At 54.8% G+C, this 26,622-nt stretch overlaps 1 protein-coding gene across 1 annotated transcript; it reads left to right on the forward strand.

Moving 5' to 3' along the window:
- Positions 1 to 6,681: 6,681 nt before the first annotated feature.
- On the forward strand, positions 6,682 to 25,133 carry LOC134514581 (SITS-binding protein-like). The gene is made up of 11 exons (XM_063332569.1): positions 6,682 to 6,846; positions 7,467 to 8,006; positions 10,317 to 10,488; positions 11,277 to 11,484; positions 11,587 to 11,737; positions 11,960 to 12,142; positions 12,716 to 12,984; positions 14,712 to 14,848; positions 16,757 to 16,878; positions 17,630 to 17,809; positions 23,518 to 25,133. The coding sequence occupies exons 2-11, from the start codon at positions 7,548 to 7,550 to the stop codon at positions 23,689 to 23,691; spliced, it is 2,055 nt and encodes a 684-aa protein (XP_063188639.1). The 5' UTR covers positions 6,682 to 6,846; positions 7,467 to 7,547; the 3' UTR covers positions 23,692 to 25,133.
- Positions 25,134 to 26,622: the final 1,489 nt, after the last annotated feature.

Raw genomic sequence — 26,622 nt, forward strand, 5'->3', positions numbered from 1 at the left:
TGCTGCTCCGCTCACGGCTCTGCTGAGCAAAACTGGGCTTTAAAGCCTCGGGGAGCTGGTGGAAGGGAAGCGAGGGCTGGGGTTTTTTTTGTTTGTTTTAATTTTAGGGTTTTTTTTGTGGCATTCCCAGGAGAGCTGAACACTGCGAGCCGGGCTTGGGGTTTTGTGGTCTGGCAGCCGGAGCTGGAATTTGCTGCTCGGGGCTGGCTGGGAAAGAGCGGCTTTGGGGAGGTGCAGAGTGGGGGACCCGGCCAGCGCGAGCCAGCCCGGGGCCACCAGGATGGGGAGAGACGAGCCCGGTGGCTACTCAGACACAGCCTTCAGCCTCACTCGCCCACCAGCGGCTTGGGGCTGCGCTAACAGCTGGGAAGGGACTAAAATCCCATTGGGATGCTGGACATCTGCTCCAGCCTTCCGCTGTGCCACCGAGGCTTTGGGTGTCCTGGAGCGTGTCCCTGAAGTCCCTGATGTCCCCAAGGGACTGTATTTCCTTGCTGGCTCGAGCTCCGGGTTGGTGCAATGCCGGGCGCCGCAGAAACCCACGTTATTCGGCATGAAATATTCAAAATGATGAACGAGCGAGGACCAGCTTGTGAGCAGAGAGCCCGGCCAGGCGCCGGAACAGCATCCTGCGCGCTCCCGGGGGAGAGGAGCGCTGGGCACAGCGGGGAGCCCTGTCCTGAGCTGACCCCGCGCGTTTTTCACAGCCCCAGGAATTTGGAAGGTTTCCAGCCCAAAGCTCGGTGTTGGCCCCCCCCCCGCCGAGGCCAGGAGGCAGCGTGGCCCTGCTCACCTGCTATAATTAGCAAGGAACCTCGTTAGCATCAGGCTCAGCTGCTGTCAGGGAGGCCAGGGGGAGCCTGTCAGGGCTGCTAATTGCTAATTACTGAAAGGCTTTAGTGGCTCTCCTGGGGGCTTCCCTTCTCAGGTACAAAGTCTTGAGGGTGTTGTGTGCACCACGGGGGGGAGAAGGGGGGGTCCCCTTGGGGTTACGGGTGCCCTCGAGGGGGATGCACTGGGGTAGCCCCATACATCCAAAATCCCTGCAGTGGGAGCTCTGCAGGGCTCAGCAAGAGGGGAGGAGGAGGAGGAAAAAGAAGAGGAGGAGGGATCATAGCATTGCGCAGGTTGGAAGGGACCTTTCAGATCATCGAGTCCAACCGTCAACCCCACACTGGCAAAACCCGTCACTAAACCATATCTCTAAGCACTGTGTCTGCCCGGCTTTTACATCCCTCCAGGGATGGTAAGGAAGAAGGTCTCTGCCTTCCTTGGAGCCTCCTTCGGGGAGGCGGGTTAAACCGGGCCCCTGGAGCGGAGGTGCCCAGACCTCCGTTTTGCAGCCCCTTGGAGGTGCTCGGTTCTGTGGGGACGCGTGACCTGCAGCCGCCTCCTTGCTGAGACGGGCAAATGCCACTAGAATAACATTTAAGGGGATTTTGGGGTGGAAGCCAGGAGTGCGTGGTGTGAGGGCTGTGGTTTGGTTTGCCTTGGAGACCTCCAAAAACCCCCAACCACCCTCGCGGAGGACCAGGGACGCTTCATAACCCGCACAGGGAGGAGAGACTGATGGAGCTGGGGTGTCCCGTACTCATCCTCTGGGCAAAGGTTCCTGTGCGCTGCTGGAAAATGCCACCCCGCTGGGGACACGTGGGGATCTGGAGGGTTGTCCTGCACCTGGGCACCATCAGTCCCTTGAGCCCGACGCCTGGGCTGTGGTGGCTCCGCTCCACGGAGAGAAGTGGAAGAGCTCTGGTCTCATCATCCCAAAGGCATCTCCAGGGCAGTGATTTAATTTGGCGAGCATGCCGGCTGCAAATCTGCTTGCCAGACTTCTGGGAAGCTTGGAAAAGGCAAATGGAACAGAAACATCCTCCCCAAAAGCTCCCTCGCCTGCCGGTCACCACCAGCAGCTCCTGGCACACCGAGCCTCCTTATATGTCCCCTTAACCCCGGCTGCAAATGTCTTTGCCGAAAAAACAAGGTGTTTGTGCACGGCGCGGGCTGAGCTCGGGACGTGTGGCTGTTTTCCCCCTTCGTCGGACTCGGGTTGAGTGCTCCGGAGGGAGCCGGGGCGGTTGCTCTCTGGGCCGATGCTCCGGCCCTCCTGGTCCCTGCTCCGCTGCTCACACTCCCCGTGCGGCTCTGGGGAGCGTCCCCCAAGACGAAGCCCGTTACAGGGGCTGGGGCTCGGCTCCAGCAGCCAAAGGCTTTTCCCAGAGGGAAAACCGGGCCTCGGGTGGGGTGGGAAGGCTGGTTTCGGTGGGAGCTGGGATCGCCTCTTATCAAGGGGCACAGAAATAAGCCCTCGAGGCGCGATGGAGCTGCTCCCTCTTTGCCACTGCAGCCTTTATCATTGGTCTTCTGTGGTTTTTTGTTTTTTGGGTTTTTTTTTTTAAATTAAAAAATAGAGGTTTGGGGCTTTTGGAAGGCTTTTGAGGAGCAGTGTATGCATCTGGCCCTGCCCCAGCCCAGTTCCTGGGGAGCGGAGCTGCTGGTGGCATCCTCGGAGCAGGTCCTGGTTTTACAGACCCAAAAGGAGCGCGAGCTCTGCTCCCGTGCGCCGCTTTGCTGCGAGCCCAGAGCAGAAACACGGAGGTTCTGCGGGCGTTGCCAAGTTTCCTGGCTTTACGATGCCCGACCCAGGGCCGTCTGGGCCTGGGGGTGCGGGAGGGCAAGCCCCATACAGGGGGCTACCCCCGGCACAGCGGGCTCCTCTCTCCCACATCAGCAATTTTAGGCGAGTCCTGTGCCACGAGTGTGCTGGGGTCACGGGCTCGGTCCCCGCCACCCTGGGTGTCCCCTGGCTGTGGGGCTTTGCCTGGGGCGAGAGGTGGAGACCTTCTGGCATCTGGGGGCTCCTGGCCCAGGCGGACACGGTGCGGGGAGCGGGGGGGGGAAGAGACAATAGTCCCGTGCGGTCATTTCCAAATGCCGCTACTATTTATATGCCCACGTCCTCAATGCGAGTCCCGCTGCTCGGTTTACTGCCGTTATAAATAGCTGCGAAGTTGCCTGGGAGTTCATGGAAATTCGGGATTGCTTTCCAGGGGGGAGTCTGGGGGCTGAGATTTCAGGAGCTATATTGTCCTTTTTTCTTTATTTTTTTTTTCCCCTTTTTCTTTTGGGGGCTCTGCTCTGCCAGCGAGCACAAGGCTCCCTGAGGCACGGAGGATCCCAGCCCGAGCCGAAGGCGTTTGCTGGCCCTGAATGGAAAGGCTGGGAACTGCAACGGGGAGACAAGCACAGGGCAAACAGCCCCGCGGAGCATCAGCTGGCTTCTGCCCGGCTTGGATTTTTTTTTTTCTTTTTTTTTTTTTTCTTTTTTTTTCAGGTATCCCCTACAGGTCAGGAAAGAGCAGATAAAGCAGGGGTAGGTCCCGCGGTGGAGGGGATGGCAGGACGGGTACGTCCCTGCTGGCAGGCTTCGGGCAATCTGCTTTGGCCCGTCACTCAATCTCCTGGGTATTGTATATAATGGAAAAAAACGGGGGTTTTGGGTGTAGGCTTTTAAGGTGTCGAAGGAACCGTCGCCCCGGTGAGAGCTTGGCCAGAGCCCGGGGGATGAGGCTGCTCCCCCCCGGGGGAAAATCGAGGAGAGACGCCAAGTCCTGGAGGCGCTTCGCTGCTCCCACCCGGTTCCTTTTGTTCTTGGCCAACCCACACATCGCTCTTTTCTTTTTTTTTTTTCTTTCTTTCTTTTCTTTTTGTTTAATTTAATAATAATATTAAAAATAAAGTAAACAAGCGTCCCCAGTACAGCCCGGGCGTACCGCTGGGAAGCTGCGGCTCTGATCGCTGGCGCTTTGAGGCCGTAGAAAAATATTGATGGTCGGGGCTGGTCCCCTCCCAGCGCGGCCCCCGCTCCTCGCCTCTCGTGGAAAATCCCTGCGGCTCCTTGTGCTCTCTGTTTTTCCAGCCAGCCCAAAAGGTAACGACCGGATTTTCATAAGGATGCGGTGTGCGACGTACGGGGCGTACTGCGAACACAGCTTCTCTCGCGATCCGAAATCCCGACGGGATGAAGCCTTAGCCCCTGTTTTCTGGGTGTTTCACCAAAAAGCTTTGGTTCTCCATCTCTGCTCGTTGGTGCTGGTGGGTTACGCGTATTTCCAGCCGCCCAGCCCAGCCCTGCCCTGGGCACCAGCGGCCCCAGCAGCTCCATCCCACCCATCCCAGCGAAACCCCCCCGGGGTTTGTAACCCGGAGCCCTTCGGAGGTGGCACAAACACCCCTCGGCATCCATCAGGCTCGGAAAGCCCCTGCGGGCGTAAAATGGGAAACTCAGGGTCTTCTCAGACCGGCAAAGTCAGGAAGGGGGAAAAGATGCCCCGTTTTGCAGAGGAGGAGACTTGAAACGATTAAAAACCCCTCTGGAAGCAGAGGGGTGGGTCGGCTCGCCGGGAACCAGGCAAACCACACCAAAACGGTTTTTCTTCTCCTGCGACAGGTCGGGAGAAGTGGTGGCTGTTGGCGGTTGGAGGAAGCCCAGCCGGGGGGAAGCGGGGCTTCGAGCTCTTCGTGGGAGCCGGGTCGAGCTACGATTTGTGATGGGCAGGAAAAATGGTAAAACTATTCCTCCACACCCAAAAAGCAAAGGAGCCGGGGAGGGGGTTCAGCCCAGACCCCCCCGCGCGGCCGCCTCTCTGCAGCGCTGGTGGGGAGCGGGAGCTAATTCGGCAAAATATTGAGTTGCTGAAACCTGCGGCAGGATTTTTCCCCGGAGTGTGAGGAAGAGATTTGAGCTGCTTTTTAAGAAAAGCTTTGAAAAAAATCCCCCCGTTTCCCTGGGATCCCATCCGGGGGCAGCCCCCCCTCACACCCCGCCCCAGCCCGTGATAATAGCATCGTTGGGACTCGCCGTCCTGGGGTTTCTCTAATCCCGTCCCGGAGCGACTGGCGGCCCCTCGGCCATCCCGCAGCTGGGGTTTAATCCTGCGCCGTGTGACAGGGCTTTGCCTGGAGCAGCTGCCAAAGAATCCCATCGTCTGCCCCCCTCCCCGGCCCATTTTGGGGTGAGAAACGGGGAATTGCTGATCCCTGTGCAGCTTTTCTGACTGTTTAGGGCTACCCCTGCACCCCCGTCCATCCCTCCCCACCCTGGACCGGAGGGTTAAAGCCTCCTGGTGCGCCGGGCACCGCAGCCCCAGCCCAAGGATCGGTTTTCTCATCTCCTCTGCCCTGTTTCTGCGTGGGTTTTAGCCAAACGGTGCTTTCGCTAGGGCAGATAGGTTTATAAAGCCCCATTTTAAAAAGTGGCAAATCCCACTATTATTATATATCATAATATATTATATATACGTTATAAATGATCCCAGTAGTTTGGTCGGGTTTGTGTCGTAGCTGAAGAGCTTTGAATCCCTGTGGGATTTTATTAACTTCCACTTGTTGCCTTTTTCCAGGTGGTGGGGTGCGCGGAGCAGCGCGGGTCCCGTGGCCTTGCCCGTGAATCTCGGGTGGCAGAAGCACCCCTTCTTCCTTCTTCCTTAATGGTTTTCCCTTTATTTTGACTAGTCTTTGGTCCGTAGCCCTGACAGCCTTTTTGGGGGGTCCCGCGGGAGTTGTGCCCCCTCTTTCTGCAGCGCTTCGCCCCCGGCCCCGTCTCCATCCCCTGCTGTTCGCTGCCGTCTCCTCTGGCCTGGCAGCTGGGAGCGTTTTCCCGGGTGATCCCCGCTCCCTTTGGGGACGGACGGCGCTGCCCCCGCCTCATCCTTCGCCTTTCGGTGAATCCTGCCACCTCCTCTCTCCTCATCCCGCATCCCACCTTTCCCCCCCGCCAGCAGCTGGGCGATGCCTGTCCCGATAGGACCGACCTATTTTTCCCCCTCCATCCCATACTGGATGCTGCCCCAGCTGAAATGAGAAATTAATCCTGGAGGCGCCTGTGGGAAAGGCCCCTCCAGGGGCTTATTTGGGCCACGGCCAAGGATTTTCCGGGTGGATTCGTCCGCGCCAAGACCCTCCCAAAGAGCAGCATCTCCTGGGGTGAGTAGTGCTTTTGTCTTTGGGTTCAGGGCTTGGGCTTGTCGGGGTTTTGCCCGGATGCAGGATGGCGAAACTCATTAAAATCTCTATTATTATTATTTTTTTACAGCCTGGCAGCCGTCGGGTTGTGGTATTGGTCGCACAATGTGGGTCTTCCCCAGTCACCCGCAGGCAGGGGGAAGGACTGGCGCGATGAGTGCATGGGGCATAGAAAGGGGGTGGAAATCCCAGATTTCCAGAGTTTTCTGCTCCGTTAGGGATGGCAACAGCCCCAGGGAGCCGCTTGCCCCTGCACGGGAGCTCAGCCCCCGGGTGCGGGCAGCACCCTGTCCCGCAGCCCTGGGGGTGACGCACAGGGAGCCCCCGCAGCTCACTGGGAGCGAGAAAATCCCCCAGAATGCAATAATAACAAACCAAAACAGCCAAAGCGGCGGAATGGGGAGGCTTAGCACTGCCACGGCGCTCTCGTGTGTGGATTCGCAGGTGTGTAGTAAGGGCTCAGCCGGAGCCAACTCACTAGCTTTGCAAAAACTCCCTTTGAAATTATTCCCATATAAATACATGCTTCTTAAAATGATTTTTTTTTAATTTCCTGCCTCTGTTGCTGATGTGCCTACCTGAGGATAGGCGCAGGGTGGGAGGGAGCAGGCCGTGTCTCCTCTCGGGTGACGCTGCTGGGTTGGTGTGGATCAGGTTGCCTCGGCTGGGCAGGTCTCGGACGCGGCCGGGAGGAAAAACGACTCCCGGGGAAAGAGGAGGAAAAACCCGACGCGAGGGCGGAAAAAATAATCGGGGCGTGAGTGCTCGGCCACCGACGACCACTTTTGGGGGCTGCTGAAGCATCTCTTCACCTGCCTTTAGGTAACAGCCGCGGGGTGGTGGGAGGGGGTGGCAGGGGGACGCGATGGGTGGCCGCGCTGGGCCGGGGAGAGGTGGCACACGGGTGGCTCCTTCTCCCTGCTCTGGGAGTTATCAAACACTTCTACAGGCGAGAAGGAAGGGGGATGGAAACCCGGCGCTGATTAACCCCCTGCCTTTCTCTAACCACCCCTGCGATATTTTCTCTGCCCCCCCCAGCTACTCACTGCTGCTCTGCAAACCGAGAAGGAACATCCCAAAGCGCCGCGGAGGCTCCGGCGCTGCCCCCTCTCCCCTCCCTGGCCTTCGGCCGCGTGTGTTCGTCCCTGTCGGGTCGGTGTTTGGTGACACTGACCGGGTGTCACCGGCCGTGCCCGGGGTTGAGCTGACCCCCGCCGTGGGGGCTTTGCTGCCGCAGCCAGCACCGAGCCCAGCAGCGGGATTTGCCGGCGGCTGTGAGCAGAGGGAGGCTGCGAAAGGGAGTTCTCTTACCTTCGGGTTACTGCGAGGAGAAAAGAGCTGAGGCTTCATTTTTTTTTTTTTTTAACCTCTTCTTTTTTTTTTCTTTTAAACTCTTCTTTTTTTTTTTTTCTTCTTTTTTTCTTAATATTCTTTCGGAGCAGTCCAAGAGGAGGGCTTTCTTCCTTGTGCTGCTGCAGGAGGGGAGAGGGAGAGGAGCTGGAGCATCCCCCCGCCATCGCACCATGCCCCTCGCCCGCCCCACCGGCCAGATCCCCGAAGCCACCTGGACCTTGGGCTTCAGGGAGATGACGGAGCCCTGGAAAGGTGCCCTGGGCTGCCTCGGCGTGGCCGTCTTCTTCGCCATGACCATCGGCATCATCTCCTGGCAGGCGCTGGAGCAGCCCCCGGAGGAGTGGGTGCTGCGGGGCCGCGCCGGGGGGGTGCTGTGGGAGCGCCGGCGGGGGGCCCTGCTGCTGCGGGCGCTGCCGGCGGGGCGGACGGCGGCGGTGGTGGCGGTGGGCGGCGTGCCGGCCGCCGAGCCCCCTCCGCCGCGGGACCGCTGCTGGCACGACGGTGGGCAGTTCTGCTACGCCTGGGAGGAGGACGCCGAGCTGCGGGTCTCCCTCGAGCCCCCGCCGGCCCCCGGCACCGAGTGCTACGGCGTCCGCTGGACCCCGCTGCGCCCCGACGTGGCGCTGAAGGTAACGGGGACCCCCGCGCCCTGCTCCGCGCCGCGGCCTTTGGGGTAAAACCAGCCAAAGCGGGGGGAGGATCTGGCCTGAACACACAATGTCCCCGCAGGGTTGTGGGGTCGCACCATGCTCGGGGTCTGCCAAAGCCTCCAGTAGCCGGAAGGTCCCGGGTGGGAAAAGCCCCCTTGGAAGCCTCGTGCCGTGATGCTGAGCCCCCAAAACACCGAGGGGCCGCGGCCGCCGCCTGCCGGTGCCGCAGTGGTGACCCCGGGGTGGCAGAGCCCTGTTTATATAGAGACCGAATAAATAACAGCTTAGGATCACAATGCTGGCGAGGGACGCGAGGAGCTCGGAAAGGTCCCTTCCGACCACAGGCACAATGTGGCAGCTCTCTCGGGACGGGCCTCAGCCACGTCTGCGGCTGCAAAAATTTATGGTGGCTTTTTTCTTTTTGTGTATCCTTCCCGGTTTTCTCCCTCGGTTAAATAAAAGCAGACTCTGAAAACCAGCCTTGGGGAGGGGAAGGAAAAACCCCGCCGGAGCGTGGTCTGGGAGCCCTCGGGACAGGCGAGGCAGCGGGGTGGGATCCTGCGGGGATGGGGAATTTTCCCCATTAGCCGTAAATCGCCTGTTGGCATCGCGTTGGGCCGGTGGAAGCTGTTGCCTGAACTCAAGCGCTGCGCGTGGGGCTGGTTTCCTTCGCTGGCATCGGTTTGGGGCGGTTGGGAGGATGCGCAAGCTAGAATAGAGCTTTTCCCACTTTTCAAAAAAAAAAAACCAAAACCCAAAACAAAAAAAAGCCCTAAACCAAACTATTGGAAAATATGACCCAGTGAAATTTAAGAGTTAAGAATGGGGTTTTATTCCCCCCCCCGTTCCCAGCTGGTGTAACTCGCTCAGCTGACACCTGGTACAGCTCTTCTCAGCCTCCAGGGTTTCCACTTCAATAATTTACGTCTCCTCTCCCCACCCCGGTGAGACGGAGCCTCTCGCTGCCCCCGTGGCGGGATGGGGCTCGGGGATCCGTTGGACTCGGCTGAGCTGGGGGTGCCGGGGTCCGTCCCCCCAGGCCCGAGCCCCCGGGCTTTCGGAGAGGCCCGTCCCCGGCCGTGGAGTCACGCGGGAGGCTAAACCCTGCTGATCCCCCGCGCTGGCAGAAAGGGGAAAGCCTCGGAGGCCTGGAAGCGAGAAGGGATGGTTTCCCGACAGAGGCGGGTGAAGGACGGGGATGTGCCCCGGGACCGGTGGCTTTCAGAGACGGTTCGTTGCTCCGCTGCCCCGTCAGCCCTAGGAGTGCCCCAAATACCCAAATTGCTTTGGGTCTCACGAGGGAAATACTTTTCATTATCCGCCCCGCGGGAACAGCGGGGCTTTGCCTTGGGAGACAGCGGGAAACCCACCGTTTACCCCGGGGAGGCTGCGGTGCCGTGGAGATGGGCCCTCATGGAGGGTAAACACCTCCCTGCGTGCACGCAACTGGGGAGGGCAGCACGGTCACCCAGGAACGCTGCGGAAGGCAGCTAGGAGAGCTTTTCCCCCCCTTTTTCCCCCCCTTTTTCCCCCCCTTTTTCCCCCCCTTTTCCCCCCCTTTTTCCCCCCTTTTTCCCCCCCTTTTTCCCCCCCTTTTTCCCCCTTCTTCCCCCCTTTTTCCCCCTTTTTCCCCCCTTTTTTTTGGGTTGGTTTTGTTGTTTTGTTTTTTTTGTTTTTTTGTGTTTTTTTTTTTTAATTTTAAAGGAAACTGTGATTTTTAAGCCACAGAGTTTTCATTCCTGCGGTGGGATTTTCATATTCCTCCACCCGCATGTTGAACTCAGGGGCTTAAGGGGAAAAGGAAGAAAAAATGTTGTCTTTGACTTTAATTAGCAAGTTAAGACTCTTTTTATGTTATTCGAGGTAAACAAAGTGTATAACTTGCACCACTGACTCTTGCTGCAATTTATTTTTTTTCTCTTCCTACTCTTACACCATTTGACAACTTCACTAAACCGCAGGCTGAGAAGTCAAGCGATTGGGCAGAATTTCTGCATTTTTTGGTACCTGGAAGTCCAGCTCTTGTTCTGGTGGAGGAAAAGTTTTAAACCCAAGCACCTTCTACCAGTTTAGATGCGGAAAGCAAAGAGCGAGCGCCCACTTTCTGCAGAAAACCCCCAAATCTCATGGGGTTGGGATTCTTCTCCCTGGGAAAAGACCCGTTCTGTGACCGCTCTGACAACACTGGAGCAACAGGCGGGGGTTTTCCCCTCTCCAAATGCAATTATTCGCCCGTCCATCCTCCCCCGAGGCGTTTCTCGTCACCTGATGCCGCTCTCTTGGCTGCAGGACTGCTTCTCCATGGCCAACGTCTCCTGGTACGGAGGGGCGAGCGTCCGTGCCCAGCGCTGGCCGCTCAACGGTGCCGAGAGCCCAGCGCAGCCCTTCGTCAGCGGCGACTTCGGCGAGAGCCCCCACGGCTACGGGCCAGTCCTGGAGAGGTACTTCTTAGGCTCCACAGGTAACTAACTGCAACCTTCCCCGTCCAACGCCCTTCTGCTTTAGCCCGGTGGCTCTCCATCCCTCCCCTCGTCTATAAAACAACTGGTTTAAGAGCAGGGCGGGCGCCTCCGAGATTGAACTATCCCACAAACGCAGTGACACCTGGCAGCGGGGGAGGAGGGACGGGTCCCACGCTGCCCCATCCCTGTGGAAAAGGCCGTGACATTAAACCTCAGCTGTGTTTACGAGTCGGTGCCCGAGAGGATGGGGGTGGCCCGAGTCCCCCCAGGGAAATCCCACGCTCTTGGTGTGTCTGGTTCTCTCTTTTGTAAGCAGAGATCCGTGTCCAGCGCCACATCCTCCAGCGCCGCTCGGGTGGCTTCACCCCGAGCTCCCAGGTCCCCGGCACTCCCCTGGGATGCTGGATGTGGCTGCGAATTCAGCTGCCGCTGCCATTTTTGGGTGGATATTTGGATTATTCTGCAGAACGCCAAACTTCTTCCCCCAAATTAATCAGTTGACCTGCAGCCACCCTGCACTGAGGAAGCTGAAGCCGCTGCCTAAGCTGAATGCAGAGCAAAAAGGCAAGAAATGGAGCAAATCCAGCCCTTGAAAGGCATTTTGGAGGTTAAAAGGGAAGAGTGGAGGTAGAGAGTGGAGATTTGCTTGTGTGCCGGGATCATTCCAGGAGGTCCCAGCACCAGTTAGGCTCTGCCCCGCGCACCCCTGTCCCCATGGCCACTGGCGCGAGGACCGAGAGGAGCCAGGCGCTTTGCTGAGACACGTTTTCCTCTTCTCTCCCCAAAGGGGTGACGGTGACGGTGGCGCCCGACGTGCCCCTCTTCCTCTCGCTGGAGAGCAATCGGCATTTCTGCCTGGAGTCGCCGGCGGGGAGAGCGGCGGTGCCGCTGGGCTACCGGCTCTGCCTCAGCCCCGACATGGCGGCCGCCCACCGGCATGTGGGCACCCAGCTGGCGGGGACGGCGCGGGCCATGCCGGACACGGCCCTCCTGGGGTGAGATGTCCCTTCCCTCTGCTCCTCGTCCCGGTCACTGCCCTGAGCATCTTGTGCCGGCACAAGGTACGACCCCCGCTCCGAGCTCTTTCCCCCCCACAGGTCTCCCATCTGGCAGTACCACGGCCCGGAGGGTTCGGCCGCCAAAATAAAGCGAGGTTTGAGGTCACTGGCCAAGAGACTGAAGCGGCATCGCCTTCAGGAGGGGGTCCTGGCCCTGGGCGAGCGCTGCACCGCCGTCCTCGCCGCCACGGTACGTCCCGTCCTGCCGGCCTCGGGCTGGAGAGGCGGACGGAGAGCTGCCATCGGCCCGCGACACCCCTCCGTGTGAAACGCGAACGCGCCCGCTTGTGCTCCCCTCCCCGAGGAGGGACGCTCGGTTCGGAGTGTCACCCCGCGCAGGCGGTGACACCGAGCGCGCGGTGGCTTTGCCGCTCACACCAAACCCCTTCTCCTGCCCGTCCCTCCCCTGCAGGACCACGTCCCCCCGGAGCCGAGGAAGCGGCAGGACTCGGCCGGCACCTGGGACCCGTCCCTGGTCGCGCCGCTGCAGCTCTCCATCACGCTGTCGCCGTACACCAGCATCGCCTCCCCGCTCTTCCTGCGCTCCCTGCGGCACGGGCAGACGGACGGCTACTGGCTGAGCCTGCAGCCCCCGGTACCGCACCCCCCTCCACCCCCCGGGCCTCCTGCTCCACCCAAAACCAAAATTAAAGCTGAACAAATGCCCGCAGGGAGGGACAGCCCGGTCCTCCTGCGCTGGGGGCAAAGTGATGCCTGGGGGAGCCGCTTTTCTCCCGTTCCATAAAGAAGCAGCTTTCGAATTTCCACTTCTAAAAGATATTCTTAAAAGCTGCTGTTATTCAGAAAGTCCCCCCCCAATTCCCTTTTTCGCAATCATTTCGATGATATTTAAAAGGCGGGTAGACACAGTGCTTAGAGATATGGTTTAGTGATGGGTTTTCTCAGTGTTGGGTTGATGGTCGGACTCGATGATCAGAAGGTCCCTTCTCTTCCAACCGGGCAGTTCTGTGGTTCTGTGCCAGTCTGCCATCGGCTGGGGGGTTTTGAGGGGGGTGAGAGAGGGCTTACACCTTTATGCGCTGCACCGTGATGCTGCAAATCGCGGTACGGCGGGATTTGAGCCGCGCAGGCATCCTCCGGCCTCACGCACCAGCGCTGGGGGATGTTTTTTGGGTCTAACAGCTGGTTTTCCCCCCTCCTGCTGCAGATCCCTCTGCTGACCATGTGGAAGGGGCAGCTTTGTGCCCGCCTGAACGTCACCAGCGAGGCGGCGCTGGGCTGGTTCCTGGCACGTGCCCGGCGGCTGCGGCAGGCGCTGGGGGCTGCGTACGTGGTGTTCGAGGGCGCCGAGGGCAATGCCCTCCTGGATCGAGCCGTGCCGCCTCCCGCGGAGCTGGTGGGCGACCGGTACACCGCGGCGCTGGCGGCGGCACTGGCGACACTGGGGAACACCACCATCATCAGCGCCGGCGCCAGGTGGGTACCGCGGAGGAGATGCTGCGCTGGCGCCGACGGCTGCAGGAGATGGTTGATAACCTGAGATACCCTGCTCTGGCCAGGGGTGGACGTAATGATCTCCAGAGATCACTTCCAACCCCTGCCATTCTGTGATTCTGTGTCTGAGGTGATGCTTTAACCGTGCCCTTGGGATGCTCAGCACCCAGGGGAGCAGCGCGGAGGTGGTCCGGGGGGATATGTAAGGAGGGGTCACTCTCGCATCTCCTCCTCCTCTCTCGGAGCATTTTAATATTTTTTTTTTAATGTCTCGGAGCATAAAAATGCCTAAATGCGTTAACGCCAGGTGCAGTAAAAATGCATCTTGTCACTTACGGCCATTCAAGCCTGGGGTCGCTGCCCCTTCTGCAGAAGGGAGAGGGTCAGCCCTGGAGCCCTGCCCAAACCCCTGTGCCCGTAGTTGCTCGTAGTGTCAGACGACTGCAGTGTTCTGACCTTTCATGCTTGCATAGCCCACAACAGGGTTAACGCTAATTAGAGTTGTAACGTGCCTCGAAACCCTTTGGTTCAAGGCACCAAAAACTATTACTGTTCTTTTTCCCCCATTATTCTTATGCCTGGCAGATGCAAACCGATACGCGGGCTGTTTCCAAAATGACTTATTTCATGTTGTGGATGAGGCACTGATGGTAAATTGCATGAGAAAGCAACTTCAAAATAGTTCATTTCCAAAGAAAACGCAAAGTTTTGCATGCCGAGGCAGTGACGGGCTCTTACTCAGCCATCTGCAAAACCAGAGTACTGGAAATAGCCCCTTTTCTGACCATTTTTCAGTCTGTCTGGGATCATACCTTTCCTGGTGGGCAGTTTCCATGCCAGAAGTGTTTCATAAACAACGCTTTGGCCTTAGCACCTCCTGAGATGAAGAAGTGTCCCTGGGAGACCTTTGGGGAGTCAGCGGATGGGTGGGAAGTTGAGGAGGAACCCAAACTCCAGGAGTAAGAAGACTCGGACCAAAAACCCCCCTCGGTTAGATGAGCTCCAGACCATTTTTCAAGCCAAAGCTCATCACGAAGGTCCAGATTTGACCATTTTTGGCCACCAGAAACACTGCCTCCAGCACCGGGCTGCTTGATGACATGACCCCCTGCCCTCCCGAGTAAACCCAAGGCATAGAAATGCTACAGGGAAAAAAAATTAAAAAAAAAAAAAAAACACGGGGAAAATAATGTTTTCCTCCGGATAGAACCGCTGTCAGGAATAAGAGCTGCTCAATGTGAAACAGATGAGCACAAATGAAAGCCAGGAGGAGAAATCCTCCCCGCAGGACTCGTCCCCCAGGCCACCCCTGTCACAAGGAGGTTCGTGCTTTGGGTCTGGGGAACCGCGTGGACCCGGGGCTGAGGGTGCCGTTGGGACACCCCAGCCGGTGCCGCGGGTGTGTTTTCTGTGAGCGTTTTCCCATCAGGGTCAGTGTGGCGACAACCCAGAGCGTGGCTGTGCTGCCACCAAATTGTGGCCCTCGTGGGATCAGGCCAGGAGAAGGAAAGCTTTGAGTAGGGGATCTGGGGAGAGGGAGGAGGACTGGGGGTGCCAAACTCGGTAGGGTGGGAGTGCTGTTGAGGAGCACCGATCCCCCTCCAAGGGAGATGCCAAGTGGTTGGAGAAACCCCTATCTGACCACAGCCGGGGAGCTCTGGCTCCTGCGATCCATCTGAAGACGCTGGGTTTGTGCTTGTCTCCCCCAGATCCAGTCACCTCCCGCTCTTCGTCCAGATGAGCCCCCTGCGCTCCGACTGGAGCCACGCGGGGCTGAAGGGGGTCATTCCCTCCGTGCTGCACTACAGCCTCTTGGGCTACAACTTCTTCATCCCCGACGCAGTAGGTAATAACTTCTTTCCTGCTTTTTCCACTACCTCTGGCTTTTCTGCAGAGACTTTGGCAGCGGCCGCTCGGGCGGGAGGAGCGCGGGAGGTGTGCGCGCGCTCCGGCTCGGCTGTGCTGTAGGGAGGCATGAAGCACTTCGTTCCCGGTACCCAAATTTTTGCCGTGTCGACTTGACTGGGTTGAATGTCACTAGGGCATCGGCTGAGGAATTGAAAACAAACAAAAAAAAAAGATGTTTTAAATTTTAGTAGGCAGCCGGGTCGCTGGGGATGCCCTTGGCAGAGCTGGTTGCCCGCAGGCGGAGGGCAGCGGCCGCCTCCCGTGGCTCTGCCTGAGCCAAATCCCACCCGGCGAAGGCAGGGAGGAAGCCCGCGGCTGGGAAACAGCCTGTCCGGGCTCCTGGCTGGGAAACGGATATTCCTAAAACACCAGCAGCCCTGCTCCAAGTTTGCTTTTTTGCTCCAAAGAACAACGGCTTGAGAAATCCTTAAAAAAAAAAATAAAAAAAAATTATAAAAGTCGAGAAACAATCCTTTAACGGGGGCCAAGCAGCTCGTTTTTCCGCTCTTCTTGGAGGTGACCGGGTTCTTTGTGTTTAAAACGTGCCCCGAGCAGGCAGAGGCTGCACATGAGGCATCAGACCCAGAGAGCGGAGCTGCAAAGACAGCCCTGAAAAAGGGGGTCGTTGAGCAATTTTTCAATTTGGACTCTCTTTTTAGCCAGTTTTTCCTAGAAAACAAGGCTTAGGCAACCACAGCCTGCCAGTTCCCTCCCCGAGGAGATGTTGAACCCATGGGCTTGTTGCAGCGGGGCCGGATGAGGGAGCAGATCCCCTGCGTGGGGCGGGTTCTGGGATGTGCTGCTGGGACGTGTGGTCCATCGGGTTGTGGTCCATCGGGTTGTGTCACCACAGCTTTGGAGACACAAGGGAGGGGAAAAGCCTCTGGGGGAAACGGGGTTTCGTGGATGGTTTGGGTGAGCCCTCGGCGTTGGGGTGTTCTGTGCCGTTTCTAGGGGAAGCTCTGCCAGATTCTCAGAGCGATGGGTCCTGGGGACGCTCCAGCCCTGGGGGCTTCGTTTCCCTTTCCCTGTCCCATCCCATCCTCTCCTGTCCTTCCCAAGCCCCTCTGTGGTGTTTTGGAGGGGAACTGGAATCCCCTTCCAGTCCATGTTTCTGGTTAATTAGCAATACTCTGCTTCTCCACCAATTTTTTCTCTATGAATTTAGAGGGATCCAAATTACAGGAGTATTTTCCCCGTAATGCTTCGTCTTTGCCCATCAAAGTGGCAGGAAAGTCCAGCATTTTCCCAACGCTTTTCTTTGCAGGAGAGAAATCCCTTTTTACGATGTTCTGCTAAAATTTAAGAACTCCTGAGACATTACCCCCAGTACGCCCGGTCCTAAAAGGGCCGGAGAGGGATGGCTGATTGACGTTTGCTGGCTCCGGGGAGACCTTCCAGCCCCTTCCAGGCCCTCAAGGGGCTCCAGGAAAGCTGGGGAGGGACTCTGGATCAGGGAGGGGAGCCGTGGGATGAGGGGGAAGGGTTTTACACTGCAAGAGGGGAGATTTGGATGAGATATGGGGAAGAAATTCTTGGCTGTGAGGGTGGTGAGCCCCTGGCCCAGGGTGCCAGAGAAGCTGTGGCTGCCCCATCCCTGGAGGGGTTCAAGGCCAGGTTGGACGGGGCTTGGAGTAACCTGGGCTGGTGGGAGGTGTCCCTGCCCAGGGCAGGGGGTGGCACTGGATGATCTCTAAGGTCCCTTCTCACCCAAACCATTCTGTGATTCTATGAAGAAAAACATGGGAGGGGAGAACGGGGCTCCTTTTGCAATGGGGTACCGTGTCCTGTCCACATGGAGAGTGGGTCCTTTGGGACTCATCCCGCCATCACTTGTCCCCGGCAGGAGGGAGCCTGGCCGGTGACACCCCAGGGGACCCGGAGCTCTATGTGCGGTGGCTGCAGCTGGTGACGTTCCTCCCCGTGATGGCCTTCAGCACGCCGCCCTGGCTCTGCTGCGACGCCTGGGTGCGTACCCCCGGCCCTTACGTGACAAACACCCCCAAAAGCCACAGAGGTCCCTACTGGGGAAAGCTGAGCCTAAAAATCACTGTCCTCTTCTTGCTGCCCACAAACCCTGCCCTCTGCCCCAGCCACCAGACCGCCGCGGGCTCGCAGCAGTGGTTTTGCTGCAAAATTAACGTGAGTTTCCCTGGCTTTATTCTTCAGCTACGAGCAACCGTGGGGCTGGTGTCCACAACGCCTGTGGAAATGACAGCAACTGCCATGTCTCTCCCCCTCCCTTTCGCTGCCGGAGTTGTTTAATTACAGTGTGATCAAATAGTTAATATCTACAGTAGAGTGAAGGCTCAGATTCACATTCAAGATCTTTTTAAACAGTTGGAGGCATTTTCCCAGGGATGTCACCTTTAGGGCAATAGAGGGGAGAGTAATTCTTAAAACTGGGGAACGGGGGGAGAAGTCATTAAATTAAAAACGCAGCAAAAGCGTTCGTTGCTGTGGATAGAGACGTTAGCACCCCAGGTGGTATCACCTGCCAGCTGCGATCCCCAGCTTCCACATCTAAATGGGAATAAAGCCATTCTATCAACCCTGTTTCTGCCTTGTTGGCTGCCATGACTTGACCAGGACATCGCAATTCAGTGCTCTCTCTTCCCAAGGGAATATATACGTTTATTTTTATTTTATATTTCGTCTTGCTTTGCTGTTTATTGGATGAAGGCCTTGTCATGGGTTTTTTTTCCTTCCGCCCCCGCAGGTCTTGAATCTTACCCGGCAATGCATACAGAGGCACCGGGACTTCGTTGTGCCACTCATCATAAAATACAGCGAGGAATGGCTTCGGTTGGGGTACCCCATCTTCCGGCCAGCGTGGTGGCTCAGCCCCACAGATCCAACCGCTTTCACCATAGAGGACGAATTTCTCATTGGAGATGAGGTAGGAAATGCAGAGGCTGAACTCCCTCAAAGGGTAATTGGGGGCAATAAGGTGCCCCCTGCGCTCACCCACCCACCTCTCTGCATCCTACCTGAATGCACAGCTCAAAGGCTGCTTGAAACCAAAGGGTGGATGGACCCTGTTGGTTCCTTCAGGTTGATGATTTCTTCAAAATGAAGGGTCGACAAGCCTTCTTTTCCTTTCTTTTTTACTTTTGGGGTATTTTTCAGTCCTTTCTGCCAGAGGACGCCTCCTGATGGCCAATATTGCTCAATTTTGCCCTCTTTTCACGGTGTTAATCCCGCTCCTTGGAGCTACAGCCTGGTTCTTCACCCAAGGTTGCCCACCTGCATTAGCCAAGGGGCAGCCCAACGTGCAGCTCCCCGGCCCTCTCGGGGAGCTCCTCCAGCCACTTTTTGGGGTTTTTCAATCCTAATCAACTGCAACAGATACAAAGCATTGGAGAGGACAGAACCTTGGGCCCAAATTCAGGCTGGCATCAATGTCCTGGTTGCATTTGCCCATCCATGTATTGCCTATGGGATTTATTGACTTGAATCTCTACTTTACCCCCCCGGCAGTTATAGTCAGGGTTTATTCCGCCCATATGAGTGTTTTGAATGGAGCCCAGCAAATTTACAAGGCCACCGCAAGTTAGGTGAATATTATCAAGACACCTGTGGCTTGTTTAAGATGGATTGATGTTTTTAACCATTTTCCGAGTAGACATTTAAACATGGCTGGCATCTCTTTCCCTGCAGTTTTCTTTTCTCCTCCTCCTTCAGATTTCAGTGTTTCATGCTGTAAATACTCCTTGCAAGTCTGGCGTTTTCATGCTTTGGTTGTGGTTTGTGTAGGGGGGAGTCTCTTGTCGCCCTCATTGCAAACACATCCCCCTCCTCCCATTACAGCTTGGGAAGTGTTCCTTTGGCACGTACGTGGCATGACATATCACGTGATTTATGGCTGCTTTAAATCAAAAAGGTCTTGGAAAGACAACTCGGGTCTTCTGAAAAAGGCCTTTCTTAAAACAAATCGTGTCTCATCCTCCCATTTTTGTAAGGAGGGTTTTTATTTTTCGTGGTGGCATCACTTCATCTTTGTCCCTCCTACTTAGCCTGGGTGCAGCATCCCAGCAGCTCAAGATCTTGGCAGTTCCTACAGGGTGTTTTGGTTTTGTTTTTTTTTTTTATTAAAAGCATAATCCTCTGTTCATACTACTGCGTTCACTTTGCAGCAACGCGTCGGGCTGTCTCCACGTGGGGATGCTGCCTAATAATAAGGACAGCATCATCCTAAAAAACATCCAAAACCCAAAAGCAAAGCTCAGAGGGAGTTTTTCTTGTTTTAATAAAAAAGCATCTTGTGCTCAGAATTATCTATTCGGGCTCTGCTTGTGCCCTCCAAGAGATGCTGCAATACCTGACTTCCAAGCTTGAGTTTCTTACCACAAATTCTGCAGTTTCAATTTATAGACTCATAGAATCATTTAGGCTGGAAAAATCCCTTGGGATCATCGAGTCCAACCACCAACCCCACTCTACAGAGTTCTCCCCTACACCATATCCCCCAACACCACATCTGAACGAGTCTTAAACACATCCAGGGATGGTGACTCCACCACCTCCCTGGGCAGCCTATTCCAGGGTCTGACCACTCTTTCTGGGAAGAATTTGTTCCTAATGTCCAGCCTAAACCTCCCCTGCTGCAGCTTGAACCCATTCCCTCTCGTTCTATCGCTAATGACCTGTGAGAAGAGACCAGCCCCAACCTCTCTACAGCGTCCTTTCGAGTGGTTGTAGAGAGTGACGAGGTCTCCCCTCAGCCTCCTCTTCCTCACACTAAGGAATAGGTTGGTTTATTTTTTTAGAGGATACTTTCACTGCAGACAATTGCTAAAATAAAACGTCCTTCTGCTGCTTCTTAAAAGGCAAAGAGCTCAAATAACCAGGTGGGATGTTTTTAAAAATACAGATCCTCGGCACAAATGGATTTTAGAGGGATGTCGTGCAAGCGCAGAGGCTGGAGGGAGCTGCGGGGTTTCCCCTGTCCCAACGCACTGCAGAGCCCCCGTTCCAGCAGGAATGGTGGGAATTGGGACTCGGCTGTTACTGCGAGCAAGCTAAAACTTACTTTTTTCCCCCAAAATCACTCGAGCTGAAAAATCCCCGATGTAGTTGTATCGGCCAAGGCAGAAATGTGGTCTGCGTTAGTGAGACCAGCTTCCCAGTAAGATATTGCAAACTCGGAGGGGGGAAAAAAAAAGGCCGGAGCAGCTTCAATCCCATCTCCCAGGAGGTGTGAACTCATGGCTTGGCTGAAAGCTCCTAAAATAGGGTAAAATGTGGCGTCTGCTCCATAAACTTGTCAGGGCCAAGCATTTCTGATAAAGCATGATATGAGGCTGGCCAAAAGCTTGTCTGACTTGTTTTTTTTTAATCCTCCCCCGCCTCCAAAAGTGCCTGAGCTTGTGGCGGGAGAGCCCAGAGAGGGGAAGTTCTGAGTTCCAAGCTGGCTTTTGGAAGCTGGACGAATAGAAACACACTCCAAAAATGGCTTTGGTGCAATTTGGAGCGTCATTAATATGAAATTACTGGAAAATACACAGGGTGATTCTGCCCCAGTATGATCCGAGGACACTGGGCTAGACCTTTTGAGCCTCCTCCCCCAGCGCAAGCAGGGGCTGTGGGGTGCAGTGAACGTGCTTTGGGCCACGGCTGAAGCCTCTCCACCCCTCAGTTGTGCCCCAGGCTTTTTTGGGGGGTAAACTCTGGGCTGGGAGGATAGCCCTGCTTTGGAACCTGACTTTTCAGGCTGTCGTTTGTACACCCATTATTCCCAGATCTCCTTAACCCGGATCTCTTGGCAGCAGACATTCGACCTTGGCGGTAGACAGCAAATTATCCATGAGCCAGCAGTGTGCCCTTGTCGCCAAGAAGGCCAATGGCATCCTGGGCTGCATAGGGAAGACTGTGGCCAGTAGGTCGAGGGAGGTCATTCTTCCCCTCTACTCTGCACTGGTGAGGCCACAACTGGACTACTGTCTCCAGTTTGGGGCTCCCCAGTTCAAGAGGGACAGGGAACTGCTGGAGCGAGTCCAGCGAAGGGCAACCAAGATGATTATGGGACTGGAGCACCTCCCTTATGAGGAAAGGCTGAGAGAGCTGGGACTCTTTAGCCTGGAGAAGAGAAGGTTGAGGGGGGACCTGATTAATGTTTACAAGTATCTAAAGGGTGGGTTTAAGGAGGACGGAGCCAGGCTCTTTTCAATGGTTCCCAGCGACAGGACAAGGGGCAATGGGCACAAGCTGGAACACAGGAAGTTCCGTTCAAATACACGGAAAAACTTCTTTACGGTGAGGGTGACAGAGCACTGGAACAGGCTGCCCAGGGAGGGTGTGGAGTCCCCTACTCTGGAGACTTTCAAGCCCCGCCTGGATGCAGCCCTGAGGGATGTGCTCTGGGCAATCCTGCTCTAGCAGGGGAGTGGGACTAGATGATCTCTAGAGGTCCCTCCCAACTCTGAAGATTCCGTGACCTGAATCCAGACGGATGACATATCCGTCAAATTAGCAGGAGGGCTCAGTAAATGGGTTTTATGTCAGATTTTTGGCTACAAAGGGAAGCCAAAGAGTTTCTGATCCCTTACTAGAGGTCTTGAAACTGGATTTGATGCTGCACGACCGTATTCCAGCATCATGAGCAAATTTCCACTCCGGGGCAAGGGAAGTGGAGCTGGCCACTATTGGCTGCTTCCAGCAAAGCGTGCCGAAATAGAAGAGCGAAGAGACAAGTTGCAGTGATTCAGCAAAACATACTGGCGTGTGCTGTTTTGTGACGGTGACGCAGCGTCACTGCTTGTCACTGCCGACCGCCTGGCAAGCGCGGATGCTGGAAGGGGCAGGGGAGCCAGGACCTGCTGCCGAATACATTCATAAAGGCCAGGAGGGTCTGGAAGTGTCCCCCGGGTTGTGCGGGACACCACGCTGTCCCCCGTGACAACGCTGCCGGGTGGCCCAAGGAGCATCGCTCGGGGATGGGAGGATGAGTCCCAAGCACTTGCTCTTTGCTGTCACAGGACCTCCAAAAGTGAGCTTTAGGAGTGACTGATTCATAAACTTCATACTCCGGTTTTGCTGTTTAGCCTTTTTTTTTTGGCTTTAGTGGCCTTTCTAGAGTTTTAATTTATTTTCCTATCGTCTCCTCTTTCTTCATCGTGTGAACCCTGTTCTGCACACACACAAATCAAAGCCTCAGCGTTCAAGCAGATTTAAATTTAAGCCAAAGCAGCTGGGTTTGTGGTTTGGGTTTTTCTTTTCCTTTTCAGCAAATCTCTGCTTTCCTTGTAAAACTCTTAATTTAGGGCTCTGAAAACCTCTTTCATTTTCTGAAGTTAAATAATTTATTAGGAATAAATATTCTCGGAATACTGGAAACTGCTTTTTCTTTTTAGTCAGGTGAGAAAAGACCTCAGGGACCCCTCTCCCCACCCCACCATCACCAGGCAGAGGACCTCAGTAATGTAAAAGGCTGCTTTTCCCACAAACCAAGAAAAAAAAAAATATTTCTAATGTTCTTTGGAGACTGGATTACCTTGGCTGAGTTGCTGGGGAGGAGCGAGCAGAACACACTTCTCCTCATGCCCCATGTCCAAATGGGGCTCACTGAGTTGTGACCAAAAAGCAAGTTTTTTTGTGCTTTTATTTTTATATGCTCTTTAAAAAAATGCAATTACTCATATGCCAAGGCCACCAGCTGAGATTTCCATGAAGACTGGAGGGCACTGGGCAGCTAAATCCCTTGAATCTCCAAAGGAGCCTTGAGTCCGTAGAATGATAAATGTGAATATGTTGCTTGAGAACGTATACATCATCTTGTAGAGTTTGAACTTGAGCTTTTCCTAGGGTTTACATCACCTGCAACACTGAATTAGTCCGAGAGGCTAAAATACAAATCTTTCTCCTAAGATTTGTGGGGTGAAGGGGGTTGAGTCCCCTGGAGAGTTCCCCAGGGCAGCCTGGAGCTAAAACTCTTCTCCCACTCCTGTAACATCTTCGTTTCCAATTGAAATACAAGTTTCGGCTTGGTTTTAGACTGGATCATATTTGACTTCGTTGATTAAGTTGTATCAAAGGGTCTGCCTGAACCCGGCCCTCCCAAGCACAGGGTCGTGGGAGGAAGGAGAAATTCCCAATTCCTCCACAAATCCCAAAATCTGCCACGTGGCACAGGGATGTCTCTCGCCATGACTCTGTGCCATCAGTTCTCTCCTCAGAAGCTGCTTTGGGTGAGCCTGAACCCACCCGCGGCGGCCGGGAGCGACTGGCCAGCCTGAGCTCCTGCCCAGCCTAGGAGGAGGAGCTTTGCTTTGTAGGAAACACGCATTTCTGATGGATTTTCTTAGTGCAGGTCTTCCAAAATAGGAGTTAGATAGACTCGAGGGGCTACCTCAGGCAGGAATGATCCCAATCCCGGTCAAATGAATGCCTTTGCATCATTTTTTCCTCGCTGCAATTCAGGAAATCTTGAACGTACCAACTTTGGCCCCTGCAGCTTGCGTGGATGGACGCTCATGAGCTTCCTGAGCTCTGGGGTTGCTCGTGTCTCCCTTCAGCCTCGTGGCTTCCTTGGGGCAGCCAGGGGTACATCCTGGCTAATCCTCTGTGTGCTAAATGTCTTTTTTTTTTCTCTGTTTTCCCACACTGCAGGTCCTGGTTGCCCCCATAACAGAAAAAGGGCAAACGTGGAGAGATATCTACCTGCCCGGGGAAGGGCAGCTGTGGCTGGACACCAACAGCGCCCGCGTGTTTGACGGGGGCACCGTCCTCAGGAACTACTCTGCCAGCCTTGCAGAGGTGCCGGTTTTTGTAAAAACCTCCTAAATTCACAGCCTGCCGCAGCTTTGGGACAGTTGACCTCTTTCAGAGCAGCACTGGCCAAATGCGGTTGCTCTTCCTTGAGGCTATTTCAGCCTATTTGCACTTTCCCAAGAATTATTTTTTTTTCCCCAGCAGAAACTGTTTGAATCTTTTATCATTTGTTGTTATTCTACAATAGAGGAAATGTAGTTTTGGTACAAATATCCATCCACGCAGAACGTCGACCTCCATCCTTCCAGGTTTTTCCCAGCGAAATGTTAGCGTGCGCGTGTTCAGGTGGCACATCCAGCATCTCCAGGTCCCTGACACCCTGCTCAAAGGTGCTGCCTTGGCCAGAGAGTGGATTTTCCAGAACAGGAGATGAACGAACATCAGCTTCTGCTCGGATGGGATTTTTTTGCATTTAAAGAAAAAAAAAAAAGTCCATACAGGGAAACTGAAATATGTGATAGCTCTATTCGTGTGCATGGACATCACACGTGCTAAGTGCTACCTGCTTCTCCCATCTGATGCTGCGTGTGTGCTCCCCCAGGAGAGTCCGTGGGGGTAAGGGACTGACTTTGAGGGTAATGGGAAAACTGGGTGAATTCCAGGTCTGTTGGAAGTGGGTTTCTGTGGAAGAAAAACAACCCGATCAAGAAAGGAGTGGCTCTAACAGCGCGTGATGAGGACAGACAGGGTGATTGCCCACCTTGGGACAAAAACTCCAGAGCTCAGCATCCCTTCCCCAACTCCGGCGTGCCCCAGCCAGTGCTTTTCACCATTTGTTGAACTTCATCTTTTTTTTTTCCAATTCTTTCTTGCACTACAAGTGGGATCCAGTGTGATCAGTCCTTCCTCCATCCAGCCAAAAATGTATCCATGGGCAACACAGACGTCCCACATGCTGAATTCCCATTTAGGGAAGTGATATTAGCTACTCAGATGTGGATTAATGGGACGCTGACCTGTTCACTAATGGGCTGATTTCAAAGGCTGGCATTTGAGGTTTGTCTTGGTGGATAAATCACACTCCTTGGGAGCCAAAGGCTCTGCTTCGATTCGCTCACTTGGCCTGAAAGGAATCCCCGGGAGCTGGATCTCGATTTAGAGTAAACCCCCAAATCCTGCTGTCTTTGGCTGGGCACAGAGGGGACGGAGCGATGACTCTGCCTGGAGAGATTAAACCGCTCCAAATCCCGCACGGTGCTGGCGTTTTCCTCCCGCTCCTCCCTGAAGTCAGACCGATGGCAGGAGCAGGTTTTGCTGTTCTTGGCTTCCAGAAGTCTCTAACTTTAACCCAGGTTTAACCACTGGCTGAAGATTAAAAAAAGACAACAAGCCCATGCTTGTTCATGGTGAATCTTTAGGAAAATAATAATAATAACTAACACTAAATGATGTAAAAACAAGAAGAGGTGGCGGCCTCATTTTTCTGTCTTCGTCCACTTGTGAGTGATATTTTGTGTACGTGACAGCTCTGTAGGGATTCCGGCAGGATCCTCTTCACCATTCTAGACAACTGCCTCCCCGCAAACATATTAAACAAGGTCTAGCCCATGTTTTGTTATTTGTCTCATCTAATCTTTAGGAAAGAACAATTTCCAAGCGTGAAGGACGGTGGTAGTAGGGTTGTATATGGTAAGGATGGGAGCTGGGCCCACTGCAAATGGATCTTTTCCCTTGGGAATTCCTGTTTGAGAGCTGGCTGCTGGGGAGCGCAATAACGAGCATCAGCCTTTCGAGGGGGATACAGCCGTCAGCTGGGGAGATACGGCACCACAGACCCTGTCTTCTGACTCCCACAAATTTTTGAGCGCGGCTATTAATTTACTGGCCCTTGCCTTGGAAGTGATTTTGGGCGCAGATAGCTCTCACTGAAGTTTAGGTGGTTAAAAGTTGGTATCTTGGCTCCCTTTTAAGTCGGCGAGCAGAAAACGGTGTCTTCAGAGAGTCGTCCTCCACGCAGGTAAAGTGAATGTCCCTCTAACCTTCGCCGGGGACCCCAGTTCCCCAGGGACTGCAGAAAGAGGGTAAACAGCTCCATAAGACGTGGACAAGTAACTTTCACAGGGACAAAGGATACCTTAGGGTAATTCTGCTCTAGTGACCATTTCAGTTGTGTCATAAACACACAGAAAAACCAAGACAAAGCCCCTTCCTACCCAGTAATCCATGGGGAAACCCCCTGAAATAGATAATGCAATTAAAATTCCTGCTAAATACAAACCCAAGTGATTTAACACTCAATTTCAGGCAGCTGGACTTCCACATTACAGCTGCCACCCTCTTAACAGAAACGAGGAGCCCCTTTCACAGAGCCGCGCAGTGTGTGAATCCAGTGCCGAAGGAAGGAGAGGGCATGAGCGGCTTGGCTGTCCTTCCTCCATGAGCTAATCCAAGAGGCAACAGGGACCATGTCCCTGGTGTCACACTGGTGCTGTGATAAAACCTTCCCATCACCACAAAACCAGCTTCTGCACGCGATGGTCCTCACCCCTCCACACCTTTGCAGGTAGGTCTGATTTTGGGGTGGCCACAAACAGCGAAGACTAAATATCGGTGTGTGACTGTGGTGTTGTTTCAGGCTTCAGTGACTGGTTCCTTCAGATACTGGCAAAAATATTTCTTATTGCCAATTCTTGATACCATTGAGGTCCCTTTCAATGAAAAGTCTTAATACATTTTGCCAAGTGTGGATGAAGTTTCCATAATGTTTCTTTTAAAATGACTAGCTAGGTCAAGCTATGGACGGAAATGGGGGCAGGTGAGGGAAATGGGGGCTGGTGAGGACCATGTATTTTTTCTCAAGTCACAGCGTCCCCTTTTTTATCTATTTCCTCCAGCCAAGACTCAAACAGAGAGAGTCTCTCATTCACTAACAGCTGCTAATAATTACTTCTGATCTTGTTCTTACTATTGCTCCTAAGAAATCTCCCCAAATACCCAGGAAAC

Source organism: Chroicocephalus ridibundus, chromosome 4, assembly GCF_963924245.1.
Source record: "Chroicocephalus ridibundus chromosome 4, bChrRid1.1, whole genome shotgun sequence".
Lineage (NCBI taxonomy): Eukaryota > Metazoa > Chordata > Aves > Charadriiformes > Laridae > Chroicocephalus > Chroicocephalus ridibundus.